The 22,086-nt window shown below is 53.9% G+C and overlaps 3 protein-coding genes across 10 annotated transcripts; all 3 read left to right on the top strand.

Annotated features, from left to right (window-relative positions):
* Nucleotides 1-2,605: 2,605 nt before the first annotated feature.
* Mafg (v-maf avian musculoaponeurotic fibrosarcoma oncogene homolog G) lies at nt 2,606-7,479 on the top strand (the record flags this gene model as incomplete). Its single annotated transcript, XM_005407241.2, is given in 2 exon segments — nt 2,606-2,668; nt 2,761-7,479. Coding segments are annotated over 2 exon segments (516 nt in total), but the record flags the coding sequence as incomplete, so codon positions are not given.
* Nucleotides 7,480-7,582: 103 nt separating this feature from the next.
* Nucleotides 7,583-14,040, top strand: Sirt7 (sirtuin 7). 7 transcript variants are annotated; one of them, XM_005407238.2, is made up of 10 exons: nt 7,585-7,730; nt 7,801-7,938; nt 8,012-8,116; nt 10,428-10,498; nt 10,595-10,670; nt 11,252-11,350; nt 11,423-11,692; nt 11,798-11,878; nt 12,082-12,188; nt 13,377-14,040. In XM_005407238.2, the coding sequence occupies exons 1-10, from the start codon at nt 7,638-7,640 to the stop codon at nt 13,573-13,575; spliced, it is 1,239 nt and encodes a 412-aa protein (XP_005407295.2). In that variant the 5' UTR covers nt 7,585-7,637; the 3' UTR covers nt 13,576-14,040. The 7 variants fall into 7 exon arrangements, with proteins under 7 accessions (XP_013361514.1, XP_013361513.1, XP_005407293.2 ...); XM_005407239.2 differs by having other exon boundaries at nt 7,586-7,730; nt 11,423-11,659; XM_005407240.2 differs by having other exon boundaries at nt 7,586-7,730; nt 10,598-10,670; nt 11,423-11,659.
* A 264-nt stretch (nt 14,041-14,304) lies between these two features.
* Pcyt2 (phosphate cytidylyltransferase 2, ethanolamine) lies at nt 14,305-21,420 on the top strand. 2 transcript variants are annotated; one of them, XM_013506061.1, is made up of 13 exons: nt 14,305-14,501; nt 16,699-16,787; nt 17,335-17,496; nt 17,712-17,778; nt 18,424-18,508; nt 18,643-18,687; nt 19,126-19,264; nt 19,488-19,570; nt 19,851-19,928; nt 20,121-20,186; nt 20,331-20,396; nt 20,564-20,652; nt 20,747-21,420. In XM_013506061.1, the coding sequence occupies exons 1-13, from the start codon at nt 14,425-14,427 to the stop codon at nt 20,847-20,849; spliced, it is 1,149 nt and encodes a 382-aa protein (XP_013361515.1). In that variant the 5' UTR covers nt 14,305-14,424; the 3' UTR covers nt 20,850-21,420. The 2 variants fall into 2 exon arrangements, with proteins under 2 accessions (XP_013361515.1, XP_005407304.2); XM_005407247.2 differs by having other exon boundaries at nt 14,307-14,513.
* The last annotated feature ends 666 nt before the right edge of the window (nt 21,421-22,086 follow it).

Consider the following 22,086-nt stretch of genomic DNA (forward strand, 5'->3'; position numbering starts at 1 on the left):
TTCCAAACGTGTAGCACCATGTTACTTGCTTCATCTCCTCCCACGAAGCCTGCACAAGTCCTAGGTTTGTAGGTGCCAGATATTTTCACACTTCACCTCGTCTCAGGTGGAATTGTATGCCTTAGGACAAGGGTGTTGAACCTATGGTGCTTGTGCCTCAGCCAGCAGTTTATTATTGCAAGCTGGAAAAGGTTCACCATCACTCCCCTAGGATAATGCAGGTTTCAGGGGGAGTGTTTCTTCTCCCGGTCACTTAAGCTTTAGTGGAAATGATATTTTAGATTCTTTCAGAAGAATGTCTATGAATCACTGCGGGCTTCTGGAGGAGGTGTACCTGGAGTTAGAGGTGCCAGAGCCTCTAAGCTATACCTCCCTGTGAATTTTGGCTACTGGGGTTTCCAGGCCAGGACGGACCAAGAGCCCATGTCTCACCTGTGTCAAGTCTGGGCTGAAGTTTGGGCTGCTTGAGAGGAGATGGAGCTGCCCCTGGCTCTCAGCCTGCGTGGATGGCCATTGGTGGCTTGGGGCCCTTGTGACCATCTGTGCCTCCTCCATGAGGCAGGTTCAGGCTTTGGGGGAGTGGAGGCTGAAGGATCCCTGAGCCCCAGCCCTGACCAGTTTTCAGGACCCATAGGAGGGCTGAGATAGGGGCAGCTTCTCCCTGATCACTCAGACTCTGGGGTCCCCTTCTGCCCAGTCTTTGTGTTCCCCTGTTGGCAGAGGTGAAGCAGGTGGAGCATAGGGTTTGCTGAGGCCTACCTCCCCCTCATGTACACGCAAGCATACATGTGCACACCTTTGATTAGAGGTGATTGGCCACACTTGTGCTGAGTTCAGGCCTTCTGCAGAGGGTGAAATCTGTCGAGGAGGCACTTTTTGGCTCCTAGCCGCCACACTCGGCACTTTTCCATGTGATCGCCTCAGGAAGTCACCCTTGTCATTGTGCTCAGCAGTCAGGGTGGGGGAGGAAGAGGATGGGAAAAGCCTGAGACAAAACAGGGTCCCTGCACCTTAATCTGTGCTTAGGGCCTGGAGCGCCTCCAGACTGTACTGAGAGAGCTTGTTCCTGGGGTGGGCCTGGGGCCAGCTTGTAGGATAGATCCACTGAGGACGTTCTGGTTTCTCCCTCTGGTCTCCTACCCCCTGATCTGGAAAGGTTCTTGCCTCTGAAATGCTCTTGGTTGCCTGACTTCTGAGGAGGTATCTCTGGCTTCTCCTGCTTTTTTTTTTGTATGCAGCTTCATCTCCTGGTGCAAGGATAAGTGAGGTGGGCTCTCTACTCTTGTGGGAACGTATGTTTCTACCTTCCAGGCCTATACTTTATTGAGCTCCCTTGATAAGGGTGAAGACCCCACACACACACACACACAGAATACACTCTCCCCACAGCCCACAATTGCTTGAGTCTGTGAGACCTCCTGAGGAGACTCCAGGCTACCTTACTTACACTCCAGCCACTTAAGGCTGACCTGGAAAGGAGGGGATAGAGCAAGGGGGGTGTCCTGCCCAAAGGTCTGGTGAGGCTGGGGTGAGTAGGGATTCTGTGGGCTGGGTGCACAGGTTTCAGAGACCAGAAAGTGAGGTTGGGATATCAGGGGCATTTGAGTACAGGGAAGGTGGCCCTCTGGCTCTCATTTGCTGACCTTGTGGGTAGTGACAACCACAGGCAGGAGTCAGAGAGCATTCAGAGGGGCTTACTCCAGGCTGCCTCAAGCGGAGCACCAGCCCCAGTGGATAATTGTGGGGGCCCTTGTGAAACAGCTGGGGTAGGGCAGGGGCACAGGATGCTGCAACCCAAAGCCACAGAATGGTTACTCCATCCTGGAGGAGGTAGACAAGGAGGTCTGGAGGGGCCTCAGGTCAGCTCGTCCTACCTGGACTGCCATCACCAGGAAGATGGGGACTCCCAACCAGCGTGCAGATGGAGCCAGAGCTTGCTGGAAGACTCACTTCTGACCTCAGGAGTCTCTGGGAGATCAGGGCTCCCCAGATCTCCAGAGGGACAGGCCCTTAAACCCTAGGGGGAGAGGGGCTTTGTCCTAGCCACTTCAGGGGAGGCAGCTGTAGGAGGTACACAGCACAGGGTCATTGGCTGTCCCTCACCTGCCGCTGGCCCCAGTCTCCTAGGGCACTGTTGGCTGGCCTCAGGAATGGCTTGGAGTAGGAAAGGGAGGGAGGCAATGTGCTGAGTCAGCGTGACTCGCCAGACCGGTGAGCTCTGGGGCAGCACTGGGGTTATTTTTAAAGCTCTGCTTCCTTCTAAGCCTGTCCCTCCCGAGGCTTCTCTAATCTCTTTCCCACCCTTTTGTCTAGCCCCTGCCTCTGTTGAAGCCTTCAGTTCCCCTTCCCCCATCATATTTCCCTGACCTCCTACCTTGCTGTCTAGGGGCAGGGCTGTGGAGGAGCCCAGAGGAGAGGCAAGGCCCACAGGCTGTCCTCATCAGGTATCGGGGGCATGGGCAGCCGATGGTCGAGGCTCTGGGGTTGGGCACCTGGACAGCAGGGTCCCTGGCGAGGTGAGAAGGAGTGTGGAGGTCCCCATGTGACTGGGAAGGGCAGGGCTGGGGTGATTGCTAGGTCCTGACTACTGCTCTGTGTCTTGCAGAGTGCCTGCTCACTGTGCCCCCGGGTTATGACGACCCCCAATAAAGGAAACAAGGCCTTGAAGGTGAGCGGGCAGGGATGGGGAAGCTGGGGCTAGGACAGTGTGGGGATGGGTGCCCCAGCTCTGCCATCACCCTGTGCATTATGCCACCCCAGGTGAAGCGGGAGCCTGGTGAGAATGGCACCAGCCTGACGGATGAGGAGCTGGTGACCATGTCAGTGCGCGAGCTAAATCAGCACCTGCGGGGCCTGTCCAAGGAGGAGATCATCCAGCTGAAGCAGCGCCGGCGCACTCTCAAGAACCGTGGGTATGCAGCCAGCTGCCGTGTCAAACGGGTGACCCAGAAGGAGGAGCTGGAGAAGCAGAAGGCAGAGCTGCAGCAGGAGGTGGAGAAGCTAGCCTCTGAGAATGCCAGCATGAAGCTGGAGCTTGATGCCCTGCGTTCCAAGTATGAGGCCCTGCAGAACTTTGCCAGGACCGTGGCCCGAAGCCCTGTGGCCCCAGCTCGGGGCCCCCTTGCTGCCGGCCTGGGGCCCTTGGTCCCTGGCAAGGTGGCTGCCACCAGCGTCATCACAATAGTAAAGTCCAAGACGGACGCCCGGTCTTAGGGATATGTGCGATTGCTGGGCGGTTCTTGGAGGGGCCACTAGGCGCATGGCAAAGTTGGCAGCCCTGTCCCTCTTCCTCTTTTTTCTTCCTCTTCTCCTCTCCCCCGTCCTCCCTTCCCTACAAAGCACAACCTGCACCCTAGAGGGGCCGGGCTGAGCCCCTTTGATCTCATCGTTGTCGTGCGTGTGTTTTGTACGTTGGGATTGGTCAGTTTGGCAGTGATGTTGGGTTGTGCCAACCCCCTTTGTACCAAGGCCATGTGGGCTAGGAGTCCAGAGTGGGCACTGTGGGAATGGATGAGGGAGAGACCGAGAGCAAGTGAGCAAGTGCACTGGGCCTCAGGTCTGCCCTCCTCTCCTGCATCCCTGCAGGCCCCACAGGCTGCTGGGCTGGGATGGGACTCAAGGGGTTCTCTCTTCACACCCAGCTGGGCAGCTCAGCTCAGTCCAGCAGGAAGAGATGGGCTCTACTCTGAGAAGTGGGATGCCTTCAAGGGCCCAGGACAGGTGAGCCACCAGCCTGGGCTCCGTAGGCGCTGGGGTAGGGGCTACAGCGCTTGGGCCTGATGTGGTGCACTGAACAAGACCAAATCACTGGTTGTATGTGTGGAGGGTGTGTCAGTGTGTCCTGCGATGGGTCCTATGTCACTGTTTACATGACCTGTTTGTGTGGTTATATAGCCCTTTATTTAAAAGAAAAGTTCCTTTTACGAAGTTATTAAATTATATGTTTAAGAGCTAAAGAGAAAAAAGAGCTGCAGAGTATTTATAAAATTGTCTTTTAAAAAAAAACAACATTTGACCATATAAATGGAAAAGGGAAGAAAGTATGATAGAAACTTTGCTAGTTTAAAAAAAGAAAAAAATCCCTTTCTTGTAAACTTACGGACAACTCTTTGTGGCTGTTGGAGTTTAGTTTTTATATACACAGAGTTATCAGACATTATTTATAAAACTTAGTTTAAAAAAAAGACAAAAAAAAAAAAAAAAAAAAAAAAGCCAAGCCGCGAGCCAACCGGAGGCACCCTCTTTGATATCTTTTGCAATTGTACCGAAAGTGACTTACTCTTCTGCCCTTCCTGCTTCCGTCTCTTGCCGGTGCCGTGGTGGTGCCGTGGTGTTGTCTGTGCCTGGTGAGGTTTTGTGCAGCCGTAAAGTGCTGGTGCTTCTGGTGACCTTTGACCTGTGGCTGTCCCTTCTTGTGCGTTCTCCTGTGTTTGTTTTTTGGATTTGGTTGTATTTCTTCTGCTACTGGCTTGCCAGACCTGAACTGGGCTGGGTCTTAGGCAGCACCAGCTCCATCAGAGTATATGGAGGGGTCTGTGCCCAGGAGCCCAGCTTCTGCTTTCAGCACCTGCCCCTTTCCCAGCTCGTCTGCCACTCCTACCCCTGCTGAGCTTTGGTTTCCTGTGTGTCTGGAGCTTGGGCTGATCCTGTGGTAGGGTATGGTGAAACTGAGGGCCCATTTGGGGTCCCTGCACTGCTTCTACATCCACCACCTTTGGCCCTGGGTGGTGGTGATGCAGGGACCAAGATTCACTGTGGGTACCCACAAGGTCATGGCTAAGCTGTCCCTGGCTGTCTTCCTTCTGCCTTGGCTATGTTCATGTTCATATAGGCTTCATGAAGAGCCACAGGCAGGACCTCTAGGGCCCATCTTGTGGGTTTTGAATCCCACCATTCATTTATCCTAAACTGTTTCCATGCTATATGGGGTGTTGCTTCCCATGCAGATTGGTCAGGGGCCCCATTAAGGGCAGCCCCATCCTCCCCTGCCTCACTGTGAGGTCCTGGGTGGCTTCACCAGTCCCAGACACGGGCTCTGACTCCAGAGCTGTTTCTTCTCTGCTCTGGGACCTCCTTCCACCTCCTTTGGAGTCTGTCTTCCAGGGACCTGCTGCTCAACTTGGAGGTGCTTCCTTTGGAATCTGAGCCCACCTCCTCATTCCAGCTTCCTGGTGAAGATTCCCACCTTCCTTCCAGGTTGGCACAGGAAGTTCCTCATGGGTGTGTGGCCTAGGTGGGTGTTCATGTGCCCACCTGAAAGAGGCTACAGCCTGATCTCTAGCAACCTGGGCCTTGGGCTCTTGACAAAGTTGCTGGCTTTTCTCCGGGGACCCTGGAACCTGAAAAGCACAGAAATATGGGCTGGTGAGAGAGAAGAGTATGGCCTGACTGGGCTTTACCTCATGGACAGCAGAATTTTTACTGAGTTTGACCTACTTATCTTGTGATAGGGGCTGAGCATCTACTGGCCCTGGTGCCTTGACAGTCTCCTTTTGCTCAAAGTGATCAGATTCTACTATTGGTGTCTGAGGCCACTGCAAAGGGACATTTTGTCTGTTGGCATCATCCCTTCCCTCCATGGGGTTATCTAACTGGAGTCCAGATGTGAGTTGCTAGTGTTGGCTATGTAGCAGTAGAGAGTCGGAATGGATCATGCTTATCCCTAAAGAAGCGGGTGGGGGCACGCACCTTTGGACCTGGCTGGGTGGTGGTTCCTCAGTGAATGTGCCCTCCAGGTGCCGACCAGCACGTATAGGGAGTATGCTAGTGACAGAGAGGAGGCTGGGGCTGGGTGCGTGTTGACAGAAGGTGCGGGTCTTGGTTAAGTTTACAGAACCTTCTCTAGTTGGTAAGGCGGTGCTTCCTTTCATGGTTTTTAGGGCAGCTGTTCCTTGGGTTGGGGAGTATACTGGCTTCTAGTCAAGCTAAGCTTGCGGGGCCACTTCATCCCTTTGCTACCATCTTGATTTACTGACAGTAGATCCTCTGTCCACATCTGTTACCTGTCTTTCTGGTCCCTGTTAATTCCATTTTCCTGCTGTGAGGATATTGTGGTCTACTTTTATCTTTCAGCTTTTCTGACACAGCGAATTGAGGGCTTTGGCCAAGACCAGGTCTCCCAAACAAGTCCGCTAAGTAAATCATAATGTGCGTCTTCCCTCCCACCTTGACTTTTTGCCCTTTATCCTCCTCTCTTGAAATGTACAGATTTCAGAGGAGAAACCCAGGGTGAACAGGTCAGCTCTTGCCAAAGAGTATGGCCCCAGGGCACCCTCCCTGTGGTCCCTGCCTGCTGTTCCAGGGTGGCGCTGCCATTAGTTCAGGTGCTCTGTGGCTACTCTGTGTTGTGTGCAGGGTTTTCTGCTGGCACCAGGCCTCCTTGTAGGCTGCCCTTGGTCTACTATTGAGGTCTATGTGCTCACCTGTCAGCAGTAGCCTCTGTGGTCAGTGCCTGGGCTTACCGCTTTGATAGGCTATAGCAGGCTACATCCCTGCTGCCTTCCTCTCTGGAGTGGCCACTTGGCTAAAGCTCCCCTCCACAGCTGGGAAGCCTGAGCCACAGCCTGCTGCACCATTTCCGCTCTGGGATCTTGTGAGTTACTTTTTTAGGCTGTGGTTTGGTGAAAGGAACCAACACATTAACGACTTTTTCCCCTAGAAGCCACTGGATAATTCTTGGCATGTTTTTGCTTTCCTGTTGGGTGTTTGGTTTTGGAGCTGCTGTGGAGAGCAGAGGACATAATCCGTGGCACACAGAGGCAAGGGTGTGCCCGTACTTCCCATGGCTTGCATGACCGGGGCGTGTACTGTACCTGCTGGGCCAGCCACATACAATTCTACCGCACCCCTGGAACAGCCACGTTGATACGGGTGTGCCTCCAGTCCGAGATGGAGCATAAATGTTCCAGTGAGCTGTGAGACCTCCCTGTTTTTGGTGACCCTAGTTAGGCTCTGAACCCCACCAGCAGCCTCATGTCCCAGCCCTGCTCTTCCTCCTGTTCCCTCCATTTGCTAGTCCCTGAAGCCTTTAACCAAACGGGAGTGGGTACAGAAAGCCTTCTCCTGGCAACTTAGGGCAACAGGACAAGGGCTATCCTGTCCCACTCTGTTGGTCTCTTTTTCTGTTGAGGTGTGTCCAAGCAGAGTTCAGCTGAGGGCTGAGCCAAGGAAGCCAAGGATCTGCTGGGGTGGGGTGGAGGATCCTTGAAGATCTGGGTGAGGCGTGGTGGGCTCTGGCTGTGAGGGGTGAGGCCTGGGACCCTGCACCAGTGTGGGGTGGTCAAGGGCCTGGCCTCGGCGGGCAGCCACCTTGCTGCCCCACCTGTGCCCTGTGCAGTATTTATTGCTAAATTATTGTCCAGGAGGGGTGGCGCTCGGTCTGGGCCCCCCCCGGGTATTTATTGCTGTATATAGTGTATGTTTGTGATATATAAGGTTTTCTTTATTTTGTATATGATCAATAAACGCCTTTTAAACATCTGCGAGTGCTTCTTTGGAGCGGCGCGGTGCGCGCGGTGAAGCGCCGGAAGTAGCGGGCGAGGTGTAGGAAGGGGCGGGGTGGACCTGACGTGCGCATGCGTACATGCTGCTGTGTGCCTGCCGGCCGAGGCGGAAGTCGGAAGCGCGGTTCAGGAGTGATGGCAGCCGGTGGTCTGAGCCGCTCTGAGCGCAAGGCAGCGGAGCGAGTCCGGAGGCTGCGAGAGGAACAGCAGCGGGAGCGTCTTCGCCAGGTAGGCCGCCGCCAGCCTCATGTCCACTCATGCCCACACCGTCGCTCACTGCCTGCCCGCCCCCCTGCAGGTGTCGCGCATCCTGAGAAAAGCGGCTGCGGAGCGCAGCGCTGAGGAGGGCCGGCTGCTGGCAGAGAGTGAGGATCTGGTGAGGGAACTGCAGGGCCGGAGCCGGCGGCGTGAGGGCCTGAAGCGGCGGCAGGAAGAGGTAAGTTCTGTGCGGCCGCTCTGGAGGGGTGGAGGGAAGGGGAGACAGGATGACCATCCCCGGCTCCTGGCAGGTGTGCGATGACCCCGAGGAGCTGCGGAGAAAGGTCCGGGAGCTGGCCAGCGCCATACGGAACGCCAAATACTTGGTGGTCTACACAGGCGCCGGCATCAGTACGGTAGGTAGGGAGGGACGGGCGGTAGGGAGGGACAGGCAGATCGGGCCAGCGGGCCAGGCCAGGTGGATGTGGGGCGCCCTCTTCTGGGAGACTGACCTGGGACAGAAGCCAGTACTAGACTCGCTCATCTTTAAAGGAACTCAAAAAATAAATAAATGAATGAATAAATAAAGCAACTCGAGGGTGTCTTCCTTCCTCAAAGATACGCAAAAAAACTAAAAACTAAGGCAAAGATTAAAAACGCATGACCTATATGTGTCAGTCAGTTAAAGACAAGGAACAGAGATGGAAACTAGTAATTGCCTACTGGCACCTCCTCTCTTAAAGTTGAGGACAGTTGATTAACCAGGTTATATGGACAGAGCTAACCTTCAGTATTTTCATTTCCTGATTCTTCACTTACTGGGCTTTTCCCTACGTTGAAGGAAGGTAAGTAGAAAGCAAGACAGAATTAGAATATACCTGGTAAAGAAGAGAATGGTCTAAATTTTTCTCTTAAGCTATCCTGGGTCTATGGGACATGATTAGCTTTGAAAGTGTGATGGGTACATCATTCATGTGATCTAACAAGTGAATATGGAGTGTTAGGCAGGTGTAGGCCCAACAGAGGTAAACACTAAGTGATTTCTGCTCTCAAGAAAGAAGCCCTTAGGTAGCTGAGCATGGTGTACTTGTAATCCCAGCTACTTGAGAGACTGAAGCAGGAAGATCAAAAGGTGGAGGCCAGTCTGGGCAACTTAGTAAGAGCTTGTCTCAAAAAAAAAAAAAAAAAAAAAAAAGTCTGGGGAGGGCATGAATGAGGTCCTGGGTTCAATCCCTAGTACTTTTAAAAAAAAAGGCTCTTAGATGAAAGTAATCACACAAAATAAGCGTAATACAAAGATAACTTTGAGATACTATCACACAAATCCAGATATAGTCTGAAAAGTGGGCATGATGACTCATGCCTGTAATCCCAGCTGTTTCAGAGGTTAAAATGAGGAGATCTCAAGTTCAAGGCCAGCCTGCACCACATAAAAAACCCTATCTCAAAGAAAACCAAAAGCAAAGATGGAAATGATAGATACTCTGTATTAAAAGCTGGGAAGCCCTTTCCTGTGAGCTTGCTGATGGAGGTGGCATTGAGTCAGGGCCTCAAAGCTGTAAGATTTATAGGTGAAGGTGGGTGTGAGGCACTCCAAACATAACAGCAGAGGCCCAGTAGCAAGAATGTGTAAGGTGCATTCACTGTTCTAACTCACAAGTACCCGGGGCTGCAGCATCTCTGCACCCTGTACACAGCTACATGTAAAATCCAGTCACGTGATTGTTTAACAACAGTAATGTGACCTTTTACAAAGTTTGCAGCAACAAATACCAAATATCAGTTTGATTGGAGCTTTACTGTTTGAGGTTCTTGAGTATGATAGTCAAATCACTGGTCAGGATAGGTATTTTTCTTTTCTTTTTTTTTGTCTCTTTGAAACAGGGTCTTGCTATGCAGTTCAGGCTGGCCTTGGGCTCACTTTGTAGCCCAGGCTGGTCTCAAACTTGCAATGATCCTCCTGCGTCAGCCTCCCAAGTGCTGGGATTACAGGTGTGCACCACCACACCTGGCTAGAATGGGTATTTTTCTGAGTTTAAGCAACAGTGAGGAGCCAGAAGAGAAAGCAGAATTCTTGCATCCTGAACACTATTTCTGCTTCCTTTTCTTGGGTATCAGTTTGTTTCACTGGATTAGAAACTTGGTAAATTAGATAATGTTTACCTCATCTAGAGAAGCTGTTGTATCTGTGTTGAGGTGTAATTGGAACTGTAGAGCTTCATAATATAAGAATTTGGAGGGCTAGGGATATAGCTCAGCAGCATAAGCACCTGCCTGGCAAGCGCAAGGTCCTGAGTTCAATTCCCGGTACCAAAAAGAAAAAAATATATATATATAAAAATTTGGAGGGAGGAGTGCTCCTACCCAGGGGCTTGACACTGGCTCAACATTTCTTGAGCACTGAGCCCCACCATGTGCACACAGGTGAACTTGACCAGTCCTCCAGTGTAGAGAACAAATGTGGCTACAGAGCCCAGGTTTGTACTCTGTGCTAGAGAGGCTGGGCAAGGGGGTATCAGGGCTCCATGGCACCCGGAAGGGTGATCTGTGCCATGTAGGAGGGAGTATTAGGTAGAAAGAAGGAGCTGTATCAGGGCACACTCCATTTTGGGTCCAGGCAGGTCAGCTGTGGGCCAGCCTGAAATATGACATGTCCCATTTTAGGGAATTTTGCCCGTCCCTACAGAGATGCCCTTTGACTGGGCTATCCTTTTTCTGAATATACAGGCAGCCTCTATCCCAGATTACCGGGGCCCGAATGGAGTGTGGACGCTGCTTCAGAAAGGGAGAAGTGTGAGGTGAGCAGCCCAGCAACCTTCCTGCATGGTGGAACTGGCCATGTGGGCCCAACTAGCTGCTCTCTCACTTTTGCCTGCTCTTTCCCTTTTGCCCAGCAGTGCTGCTGACCTGAGTGAGGCTGAGCCCACTCTCACCCACATGAGCATCATGCATTTGCATGAGCAAAAGCTGGTAAGAACACTATGGCTGTCATATCTGCCAGGCCTGGGACCCAGAACCCCACCTTGGTGCTTTTCAGCTCTCTGTAGAGTGACCAATCCACAGTGGGTCAGACTCCTGTTTGATTCTACTGTGCTTCTCCAAGAAGAAAGGGCAGCCCCTGTGCTGAGCCCTTTTCTTCTGAGTCAGTCTCCAGTTTCTCTTAGGGCCTTGGAAATGGCCCTAACCACAGGGAGGTTTCTCAGAAACCTCCAGAGACCTTCGTGGGGAAGAGAAAACCTGCCTGGACCCTGGGCAACCTGAAATGGAATGACCCAAAAGGGCATGATTCTGGGGCGGAGTGGCCATTTCTGCCCTCACCTAAGTACATAGCTGCTCCCCAACCTGGTAGGGACAGTATAGATATTTGTTGTCCTGGTCGCTCAGGAGAAGAACATGGTGCCCACCTCCCCACCACAGGACTCTCCTACTTCCCAGAGGATACACCTGCCATGTGCTTTACTTCATAAGGCCTTTTGTGGGGTTATGGTGATCCTTGGTCTTGGGAGCTCTTGGCCACCCTCTTTCTGACTGCTATCTCGTCTGCCTTCCAGGTGCAACACGTTGTGTCTCAGAACTGTGATGGGCTCCACCTACGAAGTGGGCTGCCTCGCACAGCCATCTCGGAGCTCCATGGGAACATGTACATTGAAGTGAGCAGTCCTGAGGGGACAAAGGGCCTGGGCAGCAAGTGAGTCCCACTCACTGTGCCCTCTTGTCCTTAGGTCTGCACCTCCTGCATCCCCAACAGGGAGTACGTGCGTGTGTTTGATGTGACAGAACGCACCGCTCTCCACCGACACCAGACAGGCCGGACCTGCCACAAGTGCGGGTCTCAGCTCAGAGACACCATTGTGCACTTTGGGGAGAGGGGAACGTTGGGGCAGCCTCTGAACTGGGAGGCGGCAACGGAGGCTGCCAGCAAAGCAGACACGATCCTGTGTTTAGGGTCCAGCTTGAAGGTACGCGCCGATGACAACATGAGCTCCTGGGAAGTAAGATTGTTAACACCCCTACCTGCCCAAACCCATCCATTGGCATTTGTTCATTTCTCCAGCCTTGTTCTCTTCGTGTGCTGTGTCTGTCCATCCATTCTCCAGGTTCTAAAGAAGTATCCATGTCTCTGGTGCATGACCAAGCCTCCCAGTCGGCGGCCCAAGCTCTACATTGTGAACTTGCAGGTAACTTGGATGCTAATATCTGTGCCGTTAGACCTGGGCCTTAGATCAGAAGACTCAGAGGGATGTGACACATTCATGAACCTTGGAGGTATAGTACAGGCCCAAGTGGGCCTGTAAAAAGTGCCCACTGAGCCAGTGACTCAAGGCTGACAGGCCTCTGGTAAGGACTAGGGTTTGGCCTCACTAACCTTTCCTGTCATCAGTGGACTCCAAAGGACGACTGGGCTGCCCTGAAGCTTCACGGGAAGTGTGATGATGTCATGCAGCTCCTCATGGATGAACTGGGCTTAGAGATCCCCCTCTACAATAGGTGAGTAGATGTAGCCACGTAACTGCCACATCCCTGCCCTTCCATGTGGTGGGCCGTGTCTGTCTGCTCCTGTGAGCGGAGTTGGAGGAAGCTCTGAGATGTTGTGAGTGCTGAGGTATGACTGAAGCATGGTGGCAGCCAAGGGGACTGGCCCCCATGGCTGGCTGAGGCAAGATTGCGCACACACACACACACACACACACACACACACACACACACTTCTGCCTGGCTGTGATGCCCAGAAGCCCTGCAGGGAGAGGGGATGGCCAGTATGTTGCTAACACGACATTCTTGTTGGCCTGTCAGACAAACCTGGATGGAAAGAGACCTTGAAGGAATGAGAACTTGGCAACTCTGGTCAGACAGACTCTCAGTGTCCTTGGTTTTGGGAGTTGGCATATTTGGGGGAAGCATAAACAAAATGTCTTAATTCAGAATTTGTGATAATTTAGACTTGGTGTATGTATTGAGTAAAAAGTTTACACTTTCTTTCTCTGTGAATTTTCAGGGTCTTATAGGGGAAATCAGTAACTTCTTTTAATCAAAGGGTTCAAGAAATTAAGGATCCCTTCACCTCTGGGCCTGGCAATTCTTGTATGTTATGTTTGTGGTGTTCTGTGATGTGGGCCTATCGTGTCCTGTATTTTTTTTTTTTTTACATTAACTTAGTTCATTTTCTTTATCAGTGCATATCTGTATCTTATGTTTATAATCTGTGGTTCTACATCTCAGACACATGACTCCTTCACAGTATAGTCTGTAGGCCACACCTCCCTAGTCAGCTGGCTTTCCCTCCCTCCATCGAGCAGTCTGGGAAGTGGGAAGAGGGTCTGGTCTGTCTGCCCCTGGCCATATGAGTGAAAGGTGGGGCCCAGGGTTGCTAGTGATTCACCCCTGGAGACAGAGGTGGCCTGGACTGCGGCCACCCTGCCCTATCTATGCCTGCACTGTGGATGAGGCACTGAGTTCTGAGAAGGCCAGCAAGGGCTGGTACTGGCCTGTGAGTTGCCACCCAAGGAGGTTACCTCTCCTGCAGCTCTTCTGTAGCTTGGTAACAGCCACAACTAAGACACAGGGAGGGAAGGGTCAGGAGGGCAGGTGACCTCCTCAGACAGCTTTCCCCTTGAGGGGGCGGGTTATGACTGGGTGTCTTGAGGTCTGCCTGATGCCGCTTTCCTTTTTTGGTAGGTGGCAGGACCCCATCTTCTCCATGGCCACTCCCCTTCGTACTGGTGAAGAAGGCAGCCACACTCGCAAGTCACTATGCAGAAACAGAGAGGAGGCCCTGCCTGAGGACCGCAGTACCCCTATTAGCTCAGCCACCATCCTAGGGGGCTGGTATGGCAGGGGCTGTGCCAAACGTGCAAAGAGGAAGAAAGTGACATAACTTGGTGTTGACAAAGAACAACAATTGGCACTTTGAAAACGGCTGGAACTTCCATTCAGGGGCAAGTGTCACTGCGAAGGCCAGCTTGTCTCCGGAAGCCTAGTGTGAACTTCTGGGTGACATTTCACCCTGACATTTTTAGCCATTTGCCCCATGGGAAGCCCCCTTGCACTGCTGTGGTCCCCCCAATGTGGGCTTGATCCCGGAGGGCACCTTCTCTATACTAAGGGGCTGGCAACGGGCCTTTCTGTGAGAACAGAGCTCAGGTTCTGGGCCTGGCTGGCAGAGGAGCCCACAGCTGCCTTACCTCACTCACCCAGCTACTCAGGGCCTCCTTTATTTCTACTTCTTACTAAATGTGTTAACTTTATAGAAACCTTTCTCTGTGTTGGGTGTACAGCAGAGCAGCGATTCTGAGACTGTGCTCCAAGCAGACTTCCTTCCTTATTAAATATCTGCACTGTCCTCCTGTCTTAAGGGGCTGCTGTTCTGCGCACCTGGGGTCCCCAGGGCGCGGCGGGAGGCATCCTCACGGCTCTTTCTTGCCCTACCTGACCACCAATTGCAAGGTGGAGGCGGAGCCCTGCGGGGGCGGGGGGGGGAGTGGGCTGGCGGCACTCTGCATTGGCTGCGGGCTGGGGGGGTGTGGCTTTTGGGCAGGCCGGGTGTGTCATTGGCCGGGCGCTGGGGGCCATGGTGGGCGAGGCGAAACTCAGGGCGGGCGGCGCACACCATTGGCCGCGCGCGGCGGGTGAGGCCCGCGTGACGGTTCGTGCGGGCTCCAGAGCCGGGCGGGGCCGCGGTGCTCAGAGTTTCCGGAGCTCCGTACCGCGCAGCTACTGTGGGACTATGATCCGGAACGGGCATGGGACCGCGGAAGGCGCCGGGCGGCTGGATCCAGCGGGCAGGAGCGCCGTGCGCGTGTGGTGCGATGGCTGGTGAGCGGGACCGCGGGCGGGCAGCAGGCAGCGGGCAGCAGGCGGCCTCCTCCCAGGGTAACGTGCCGGCCGTTGTCCTGGGCCCGACCCAGTGCCTTGGTCGACCCTGGCGGAACCACGAGGGAGCTGGCTCCAAGGCTCGCACAGACGCAACAGCAACCCCGCGGCCGCAGCGGTGCCCACGGGCCCGGGACCTTCCGGGGCTCGGGGCTTGGGGCTCTGGGCCGCACGAGTCCAGCTAGTCTTCTGGTCGCTCCGCGGGAGTTAAGCATGCAGTTGCTGGAGCTACCCGCAGTGCCCTTCGAGAAGGGCGAGGTGCTTCCTGTGTGCGGACAGCAGGGGGTCTCCGGGGTGGTGGGATGCACAGGCCGCCGGGCCTCGGCAGGGCTGGGGTTCGGTAGGCTTCTCTGGCAAGTTGAGTGAGGGCATTCCTTGCTGTCAGAAAAGTTGAGGGTTGTCAACAAGCCGAAAGAAAGGTGAGCTCTTCTAGTAACTTGCTGCCCTTAATTCTTTCTGGAACGGTAACTGACAAAAGCGAGTAAGGAACAGAACTGTTCAGCCCATAGGGGCTTGGAGGAGAGGAGGCAGGACTTTGCACTTTTTTGCATCTGAGTCGCCTTGGAAATAGGAATATGGTGGCTTCGTGTCATCGGACTCTGACCTTGGCCTTGACTGGGGGCCACAGTACCTGGACTTTCCCTGTGTTTCCCTCTGACCCAGCCTGTTCAGCAGGCACATAGGTTGGCCGCACTTCACTCTTGTCTGCTGGGGCCCTGTCTTAGTTGTGATTTTTTTTTTTTTTTTTTTTTTGTATCAGGAATGGAACTCAGGACCTTGCAGTTACCAGGCAGGCGCTTGTGCTGCTGAGCTGTATGCCCTGGGGCCCTGACTTAGTTAACTTTTTTTTTGCTAAGACAAAATTCCAGACGCCCAAGGTTAAGGGAGGAAAAGTTTATTTAGCTCAGTTTGTAGAGGTTTCAGGCCACAGTCGGCTGCCTCTGAGGCAGGGTGGCACATGAAAGAGGGTTAACTGTTTATGTTGGCGGGAGACAGCAAAAGCAAGGAGAGAGCAAGATAAACCTCTTTCTGTCCCTTATATTGTATCCAGTCTGCCTGGGGATTTGGGCGGTGCCAATCTAATCAGTGGACTGATCCAGCAATCACCCACCCTTAATCCCAGCATTGCACTACTAACCGATCACATACTCTGGATTCAGCCACCTCTGAAAAAACCCTATGACCCCATGAGGTTTTGGGGGACATCTAGACACAAACCATAACAGGCCCCTGGCACTGTGGTGGAGTGAAAGGGGCTGGAGCAGAGCACAGGACTGACCCACAGAGAAGTGTTCTTCCTGTTACCGGCCCACACAAGAACATCCATGAAAAGTGCTCATGGCCTGACCTGGATTTGAGGGCAAGAGCTGTAGAACCAGGCAACAGAAACAGTTATACACCCAGAAAGCTAAGCCAGGCCATGGGGGATGAAAATGAGATTTTCAAAGCCAGTGATTCTCAGGCCCTTGTTTTTTGATTAGGTTTTTTTGCTTTATGTTGGCCCCAGGGACTGGACAGCTCACTTGTGTCAGAGTTAATGTTGGTTTATTTATTTATTTATTTATTTATTGGTCTTTTTTTTTTTAAAGACAAGGTCTTGCTATGCAGTTCAGGTTGGTCTTGAACTCACTTTGTAGCCCAGGCTAGCCTCAACTTGCAACAATCCTCCTGCCTCAGCCTCCCAAGTGCTGGGATTACAGGCATGTGCCACCATGTCTGGCCAATGTTGGTTTATTTTAAAGTGACTGGTGAGAGCATTTTGTATTTGGTGATAGGAGGGACAAGGACAAAGAGGATCTAAGACATTGGAAATGGCTGTGCAGCTCCCAGTGGGTGAATTGATCTGGGCATCTTGCCAGCCCTGGGGACCTCATTAGGCCTTGTCCCTGCATGCCGGCACTGCCAGCAGCCTGCTCTCAGGCCAAAGATCTGGGGCTGAGGGCAGGTAAGTACCTACCTCCCCTCTGAAAGGCCAGGATGGGCTGGGTCATGGGAGCAGTCCCAAGCGTTGGATTCTCTGAGGACTTCTAAAAGTAGTCCTAAATGAGCAAAGCCGCACCCTATCACAGGGTCTCCTAGTCCCTACCCCTCTCGCTACAGCTCTTGTCTGTTCTGTGTGTTCCCACAGCTATGACATGGTGCATTATGGCCACTCCAACCAACTGCGCCAGGCACGGGCTATGGGCGACTACCTCATTGTGGGTGTGCACACTGACGGTAAGGTGTGGGCTGCTGTGCCCATCCATCACCCCATAGTCCACCTGGGGCCACCCCAGTTGAGAAAAGCCTGCAGGACTAGGGGCAGGGGGGCAGGAAGGCCCAGGCATCCCCTCCTGGAACATGCTATGACTGAGAGGTTGGCAAACTAGGCTCAGCCTGGCCCCAGCTGAGGATGCCCCAGTGTATAAAGAATAGGCTGGTAGAGTCCATCTGCAGTAGTATTACTGGACTAAGTTTCTCCGACTGTACTGCCCGTTCTCCTCCAGCCTTGACCTAGCTCCCATGGCCTCGAGGGACTGGCACCTATCCTGAGTCAAGGGGCCATCCGATTACCCAGTAGAGGCTGAGCATCTGTGCTGGCCAAAGGACAAGCAGTAGCTACTTGCATGTGGTCCTGGCCTGTGGGTTGAGGGTCCATTGATAGTGGCTGGCTGCCCACCACATGACCATCTGTGTGGTCACAGATCTGGTCAGTACAGGAAAGCAGTTTCTGAAGAAGCTAGCTAGAGGTCAGTTGTTTGTCTTTGTCTTTCTCTGGCCCTAGAGGAGATTGCCAAGCACAAGGGGCCTCCGGTGTTTACCCAGGAAGAAAGATACAAGATGGTACAGGCCATCAAGTGGGTAGATGAGGTGGTACCTGCAGCTCCCTATGTCACCACGTTGGAGACACTGGACAAGTACAACTGCGACTTCTGTGTTCATGGCAGTGAGTGGGCGGGACTTGGGGACAAGGTCTGGGCCCAGGCCCAGACCTCCTGGTGGGGCATCTGGAGATGGTGGGGATCTGAAAAAGCTCTGGGTCCCTACCCAGAAATAAGCACGCAAACACTAGGGGCAGCAGCCTGGGGTGGCAGGGGTCCTGGATCCCTGGAGGGCTATGGATTAAGAATCCTTATTTCTTATCTGCATATCACCCCCTAGATGACATCACACTGACCGTAGATGGCCGTGATACCTACGAGGAAGTAAAGCAGGCAGGGAGGTACAGGTAAGTCCCCAGGCAGCTCCACTCAGCAGAGCACGCGGTTCCCTCCCAGCTCATGCATGGCTGCTCTGCAGTAGCCTACAAGAGGAGCATCTGGGCCTGTGGCCAGGGCTGGCAGCTGTGGCAAGGAAGGTGCTTGTTGTGGGTTTGGATCTGGCAGCCCAGCTGCATAGCAAAGATGTAATAGCATTCTTCATGGTTGCTGGCTGTCAGGGTGCAGCTACTGAGCATTGTAGTACAGCTGATGCCTCTAAGGAGCTGCTCTTAATTAAGTTTAAAGACCCCACTGTTTTCAGTGTCTCTTGCCTGGGGCACTGCAGCCTGGAATTCCTTTGGCAGAGAATGTACAGTGGAGCAGGACTCGAGCACGAAGAGCCCCCAAGTCTGACCTGCCACTCCTAGGCACTTCAGACATAGGAGTCTAGCGATCTTCATGTTGCTTGCTCCTGTGGTTTTCTTTAAGGGAAAAAGCACAGTGCTCTTTCTCCTGCTCCTAGTCTGGGTTTTCCCTTGCAGCCAAGTATGAGGAAGAGGCATCAGTGTCGGGGCAGGGTAAGGGTTGCATCCCTCAAGTGGGGCCTGCTGCAGGTGGAACCTGGCTAGTGTACCCAGGATGCAAAGTCCCTAACCCTGCCTCTGCCCCTACAGAGAATGCAAGCGTACCCAGGGTGTGTCTACCACAGATCTCGTGGGCCGCATGCTACTGGTGACCAAGGCTCATCACAGCAGCCAGGTGAGTCTGAAGGGACCCAGTAGGGTCCCTGGGTTCCTGGGTTGAGGTCATTGAAGACAAGGCAGGAGCTCCACTCACCATCTACCCTCAGGGTCTTCCTGCCCTGCCTCTCAGTGCCCTTTCTCTGTGTATAGGAGCTGTCCTCTGAGTACCGCGAGTATGCAGACAGCTTTGGCAAGGTGAGTGGCCGCCAGGGAGTGGAGTGATTCCTACTGCCACAGGTGTCTCTTGCACCCACCTCCCTAGTGTCTCCCCATTGGGGGTAGGTCAGCTCAGCTTCACTGTTAGCCTCCCTATCTCCCTTCCCAGCATTGACCAGGCACTGGCCACCAGGCCTGGCCAGCTGGAAATCCATGCAGATGGCCTCTAACCAAGTGACCTGGCCCTGTCTCCCTTTGTAGCCCCCTCACCCAACACCTACCGAGGATACACTTTCCTCAGAAGGCTCCTCCCAGGTGACCAGATGGTGGCCTTGGTGTGCTAGGTCCTGCAGAAGGCTGTGTCCACCAGCCTTAGACTTTTCTTGGTGGTGGGGCACTGTGCCGATCTAGGGCCAGTCATGTTTGTGCTGGTAGCTAGGCCTCTGCTGCTGACCACCTCCCTCTCTTGGCTGACAGTGCCCTGGGGGACGGAACCCCTGGACAGGGGTGTCCCAGTTCCTTCAGACATCTCAGAAGATCATCCAGTTTGCTTCTGGAAAGGAGCCCCAGCCGGGGGAGACTGTCATCTATGTAGCTGGGGCCTTCGACCTGTTCCGTATCCTCTGCTGGGCTCTGCTGTGCCATACCCATGTCTGGATCAGGGGTGGGGTTGGGGCTGTGGACCCCTCAAGCTTTGGGGCTGTGCTGGGTGCAGAGGGACAGCCCTCAGCAGGGAGGATGGTGACGGGACCAGTGGGTGTGAGCTACACACCAGTGGGTGTGAGGAGTTAGAGATACTTGCCCTCCCTGCCTGTTCTTGCCTCTTAACTTGTGCATAGACATCGGACATGTGGACTTTCTGGAGAAGGTGCACAGGCTGGCAGACAGGCCCTATGTCATCGCTGGCCTACACTTTGACCAGGTCATTGCTCGCCCTCTGGCTTCCCAGCACTCAGGGTGCTGACAAGTTGTAGAGGCCCTTAAGGGAAACCTGGGGTCAGTGTGGGCTCAGGTGGCCTGTGCAAGCAAAGGGGACCCACTGGGCCCGAGCCTGATTCTCTTCCAGGCTTAAGGACTTGTGTCTGGGTTTCTCCTGTGAAGAGGCCACCTTTCCCAATTTTTTTCCACCAGGGACAGCTGGGAGGGAGGGCAGTTTGTCCACCTGAGGTCCTCAAGCTGAGCCGACCTCATTCTGGCCATAGGAAGTCAACCGATACAAGGGGAAGAACTACCCCATCATGAACCTACACGAGCGGACGCTGAGTGTGCTGGCTTGCCGGGTGAGTGGGGCCCCTTCCACAGTGAGGAGCAGAAGGGATCCGGTGGCTGTGGGCTAGCCATGTTACCCTGTCCTTGTTGGCTTATAGCCTTGGCCCTGTGTTGGGGCTGTACCCCCAGCACCCTCTAAGTCCCCTAAGCAGGCTTGATGCAAGTGGGGACCAGGTGAGCCCTTCTGTTTATTGTCCCCACAGTACGTGTCAGAAGTGGTGATTGGGGCACCATATGCAGTCACAGCAGAACTTCTGGGTCACTTCAAGGTGAGCTTCTGGTGGGGTGGGCACATTAGGTATTGCCATGGGCTTCCAGGAGGCCCTGGGACAAGGACTGGGTGGGGCCTGCCTGGGCAGCATCAGTGGTGGTAGCTTCTCTGGGGAAGGCTCCTAACCCTTTTCCTTCCCCAGGTGGACCTGGTGTGTCACGGGAAGACAGAGATTGTACCTGACAGGGATGGGTCTGATCCCTACCAGGTGGGTTGCGCTGACCTTCCTTGGGTCAGGGCCGACAGGCTCCTGAGCCTCACTTTCTTCTGGGAAATGGCACAGCCATTCTTGCTGCTGCAAGGCCCTGCAGCACAAGAAGGCAGACTTAATGGTCAGGAGGGACTTCATCTCCTCCCTCCTCTTGAGGCCCCTAGGAGCCCAAGAGAAGAGGCATCTTCCGTCAGATTGACAGCGGCAGCAACCTCACCACAGATCTTATTGTGCAGAGGATCATCAAGAACAGGTACCCCCACCTGGAGTGGTCCAGTTGAGGGGCATGTGTACCTGCCAGTGACCACAGGTTCCCTGGCCTAGCTCACCCCTGCCCTGCCCCCCAGGTTAGAGTACGAGGCACGAAACCAGAAGAAAGAAGCCAAGGAGCTAGCCTTCCTGGAGGCCATGAGACAACAGGAGGCACATCCTTTCGGGGAGGATGAGTAGACTGCCAGCCCACAGGACTATCTTGGAGAACCTGGGCACTACAGCACCCACTCTGCTCTGCTTCTACATCTAAGCATCTATGATGCTAAAGGAAGCCACAGCATCACCCTGGCTGGCCTCCTGCCTACAAGGTGCCTGTCCTGTAGCAGGTCCTTAGCTCTCACCACACAGGAGCAGTCCAGCCTGCACAATGAGCAGAAGGCACCTGTGACCCAGGGGATTCTGTTTCTGTCTGCTTCTGCTGACTGGGTTTCAGCTGTAGCCTCCCTGTCTTGGATGGGCATGCCTTCCCTCCTGGCCAGAGGCTGTACTGACTATCCACCCAGCTTTCATGGGGGGCACAGAGGGGACCGCCTTGGGAGCTGTGGTCCTGGGGCTAGCTGCCCCCAGGTGGGCACACTCTGCCCTGCAGCACATCCCAGCAACCCTTGCCTGGCTCCAGGAAGATTTCAATTTGCCCCACCTACCCGGCCAGCCTCGTCACTCTTCCACAGACTTCTGGTTCTCCAAGCTGTACCTCAGTGGCTGGTATAACTCATTGCAACTGAATAAAGCTTGGTGGGATGTGCTATTTGATTCCCAGCCCTGTGGGAGGAACAGGGAACTGTCCCACTCTCCCTGTGGAGACAGTGGGCCCCAGGTGCCTCCAGGCTACTTCCCACTGCCTACTGCAGAGGATCCTAGAGGAGGGAGGAACAGAAGGAAGCCAGGAAGTCTGGCAGCTCAGCCCCACCACTAGGCTCCTCCAAATGGCCACAGGGTCTTGGTCTCTGTCACCTTTGGTGAGTCCACTTGCAACAGCCCTGTCAGTGCAAGGACTGCCTTTTGCTGGTGGCTGTGAAGGAGGTAACAATTAGGTGGTTTTGTACCATTCAAAAGAGGATGGGGTTCCTGGTGTGGTGGTGCATGCCTGTTATCCCAGTACTCGGGAGGCTGAGGCAGGAGGATCGTTGCGAGTTAGAGGCCAGCCTGGGCTACAAAGGGAGCTCAAGGCCAGTCTGAACTGCAGAGCAAGACCCTGTCTCAAAAAGACAAAGAAACTCTAAACAAACGAAAAAAGAGGATGGAGCCCAGTGGTATAGCACTTGCTGAGCATGTGCTAGGGCCTGGCTTCCAACCCCAGCTCTACTTAAGAATGTTGGGTCCCTTTGGCCTTTGAGCCACTTGGGGGTGCTGGTGGGTTCAAAGTGGGCCTGTTCTTTGGCTTTAGCTATTTTGCGGCCGGGGGTGGGGGGTG

Source organism: Chinchilla lanigera, unplaced genomic scaffold (assembly GCF_000276665.1).
Source record: "Chinchilla lanigera isolate Chin_1 unplaced genomic scaffold, ChiLan1.0 scaffold00105, whole genome shotgun sequence".
NCBI classification, from domain to species: domain Eukaryota; kingdom Metazoa; phylum Chordata; class Mammalia; order Rodentia; family Chinchillidae; genus Chinchilla; species Chinchilla lanigera.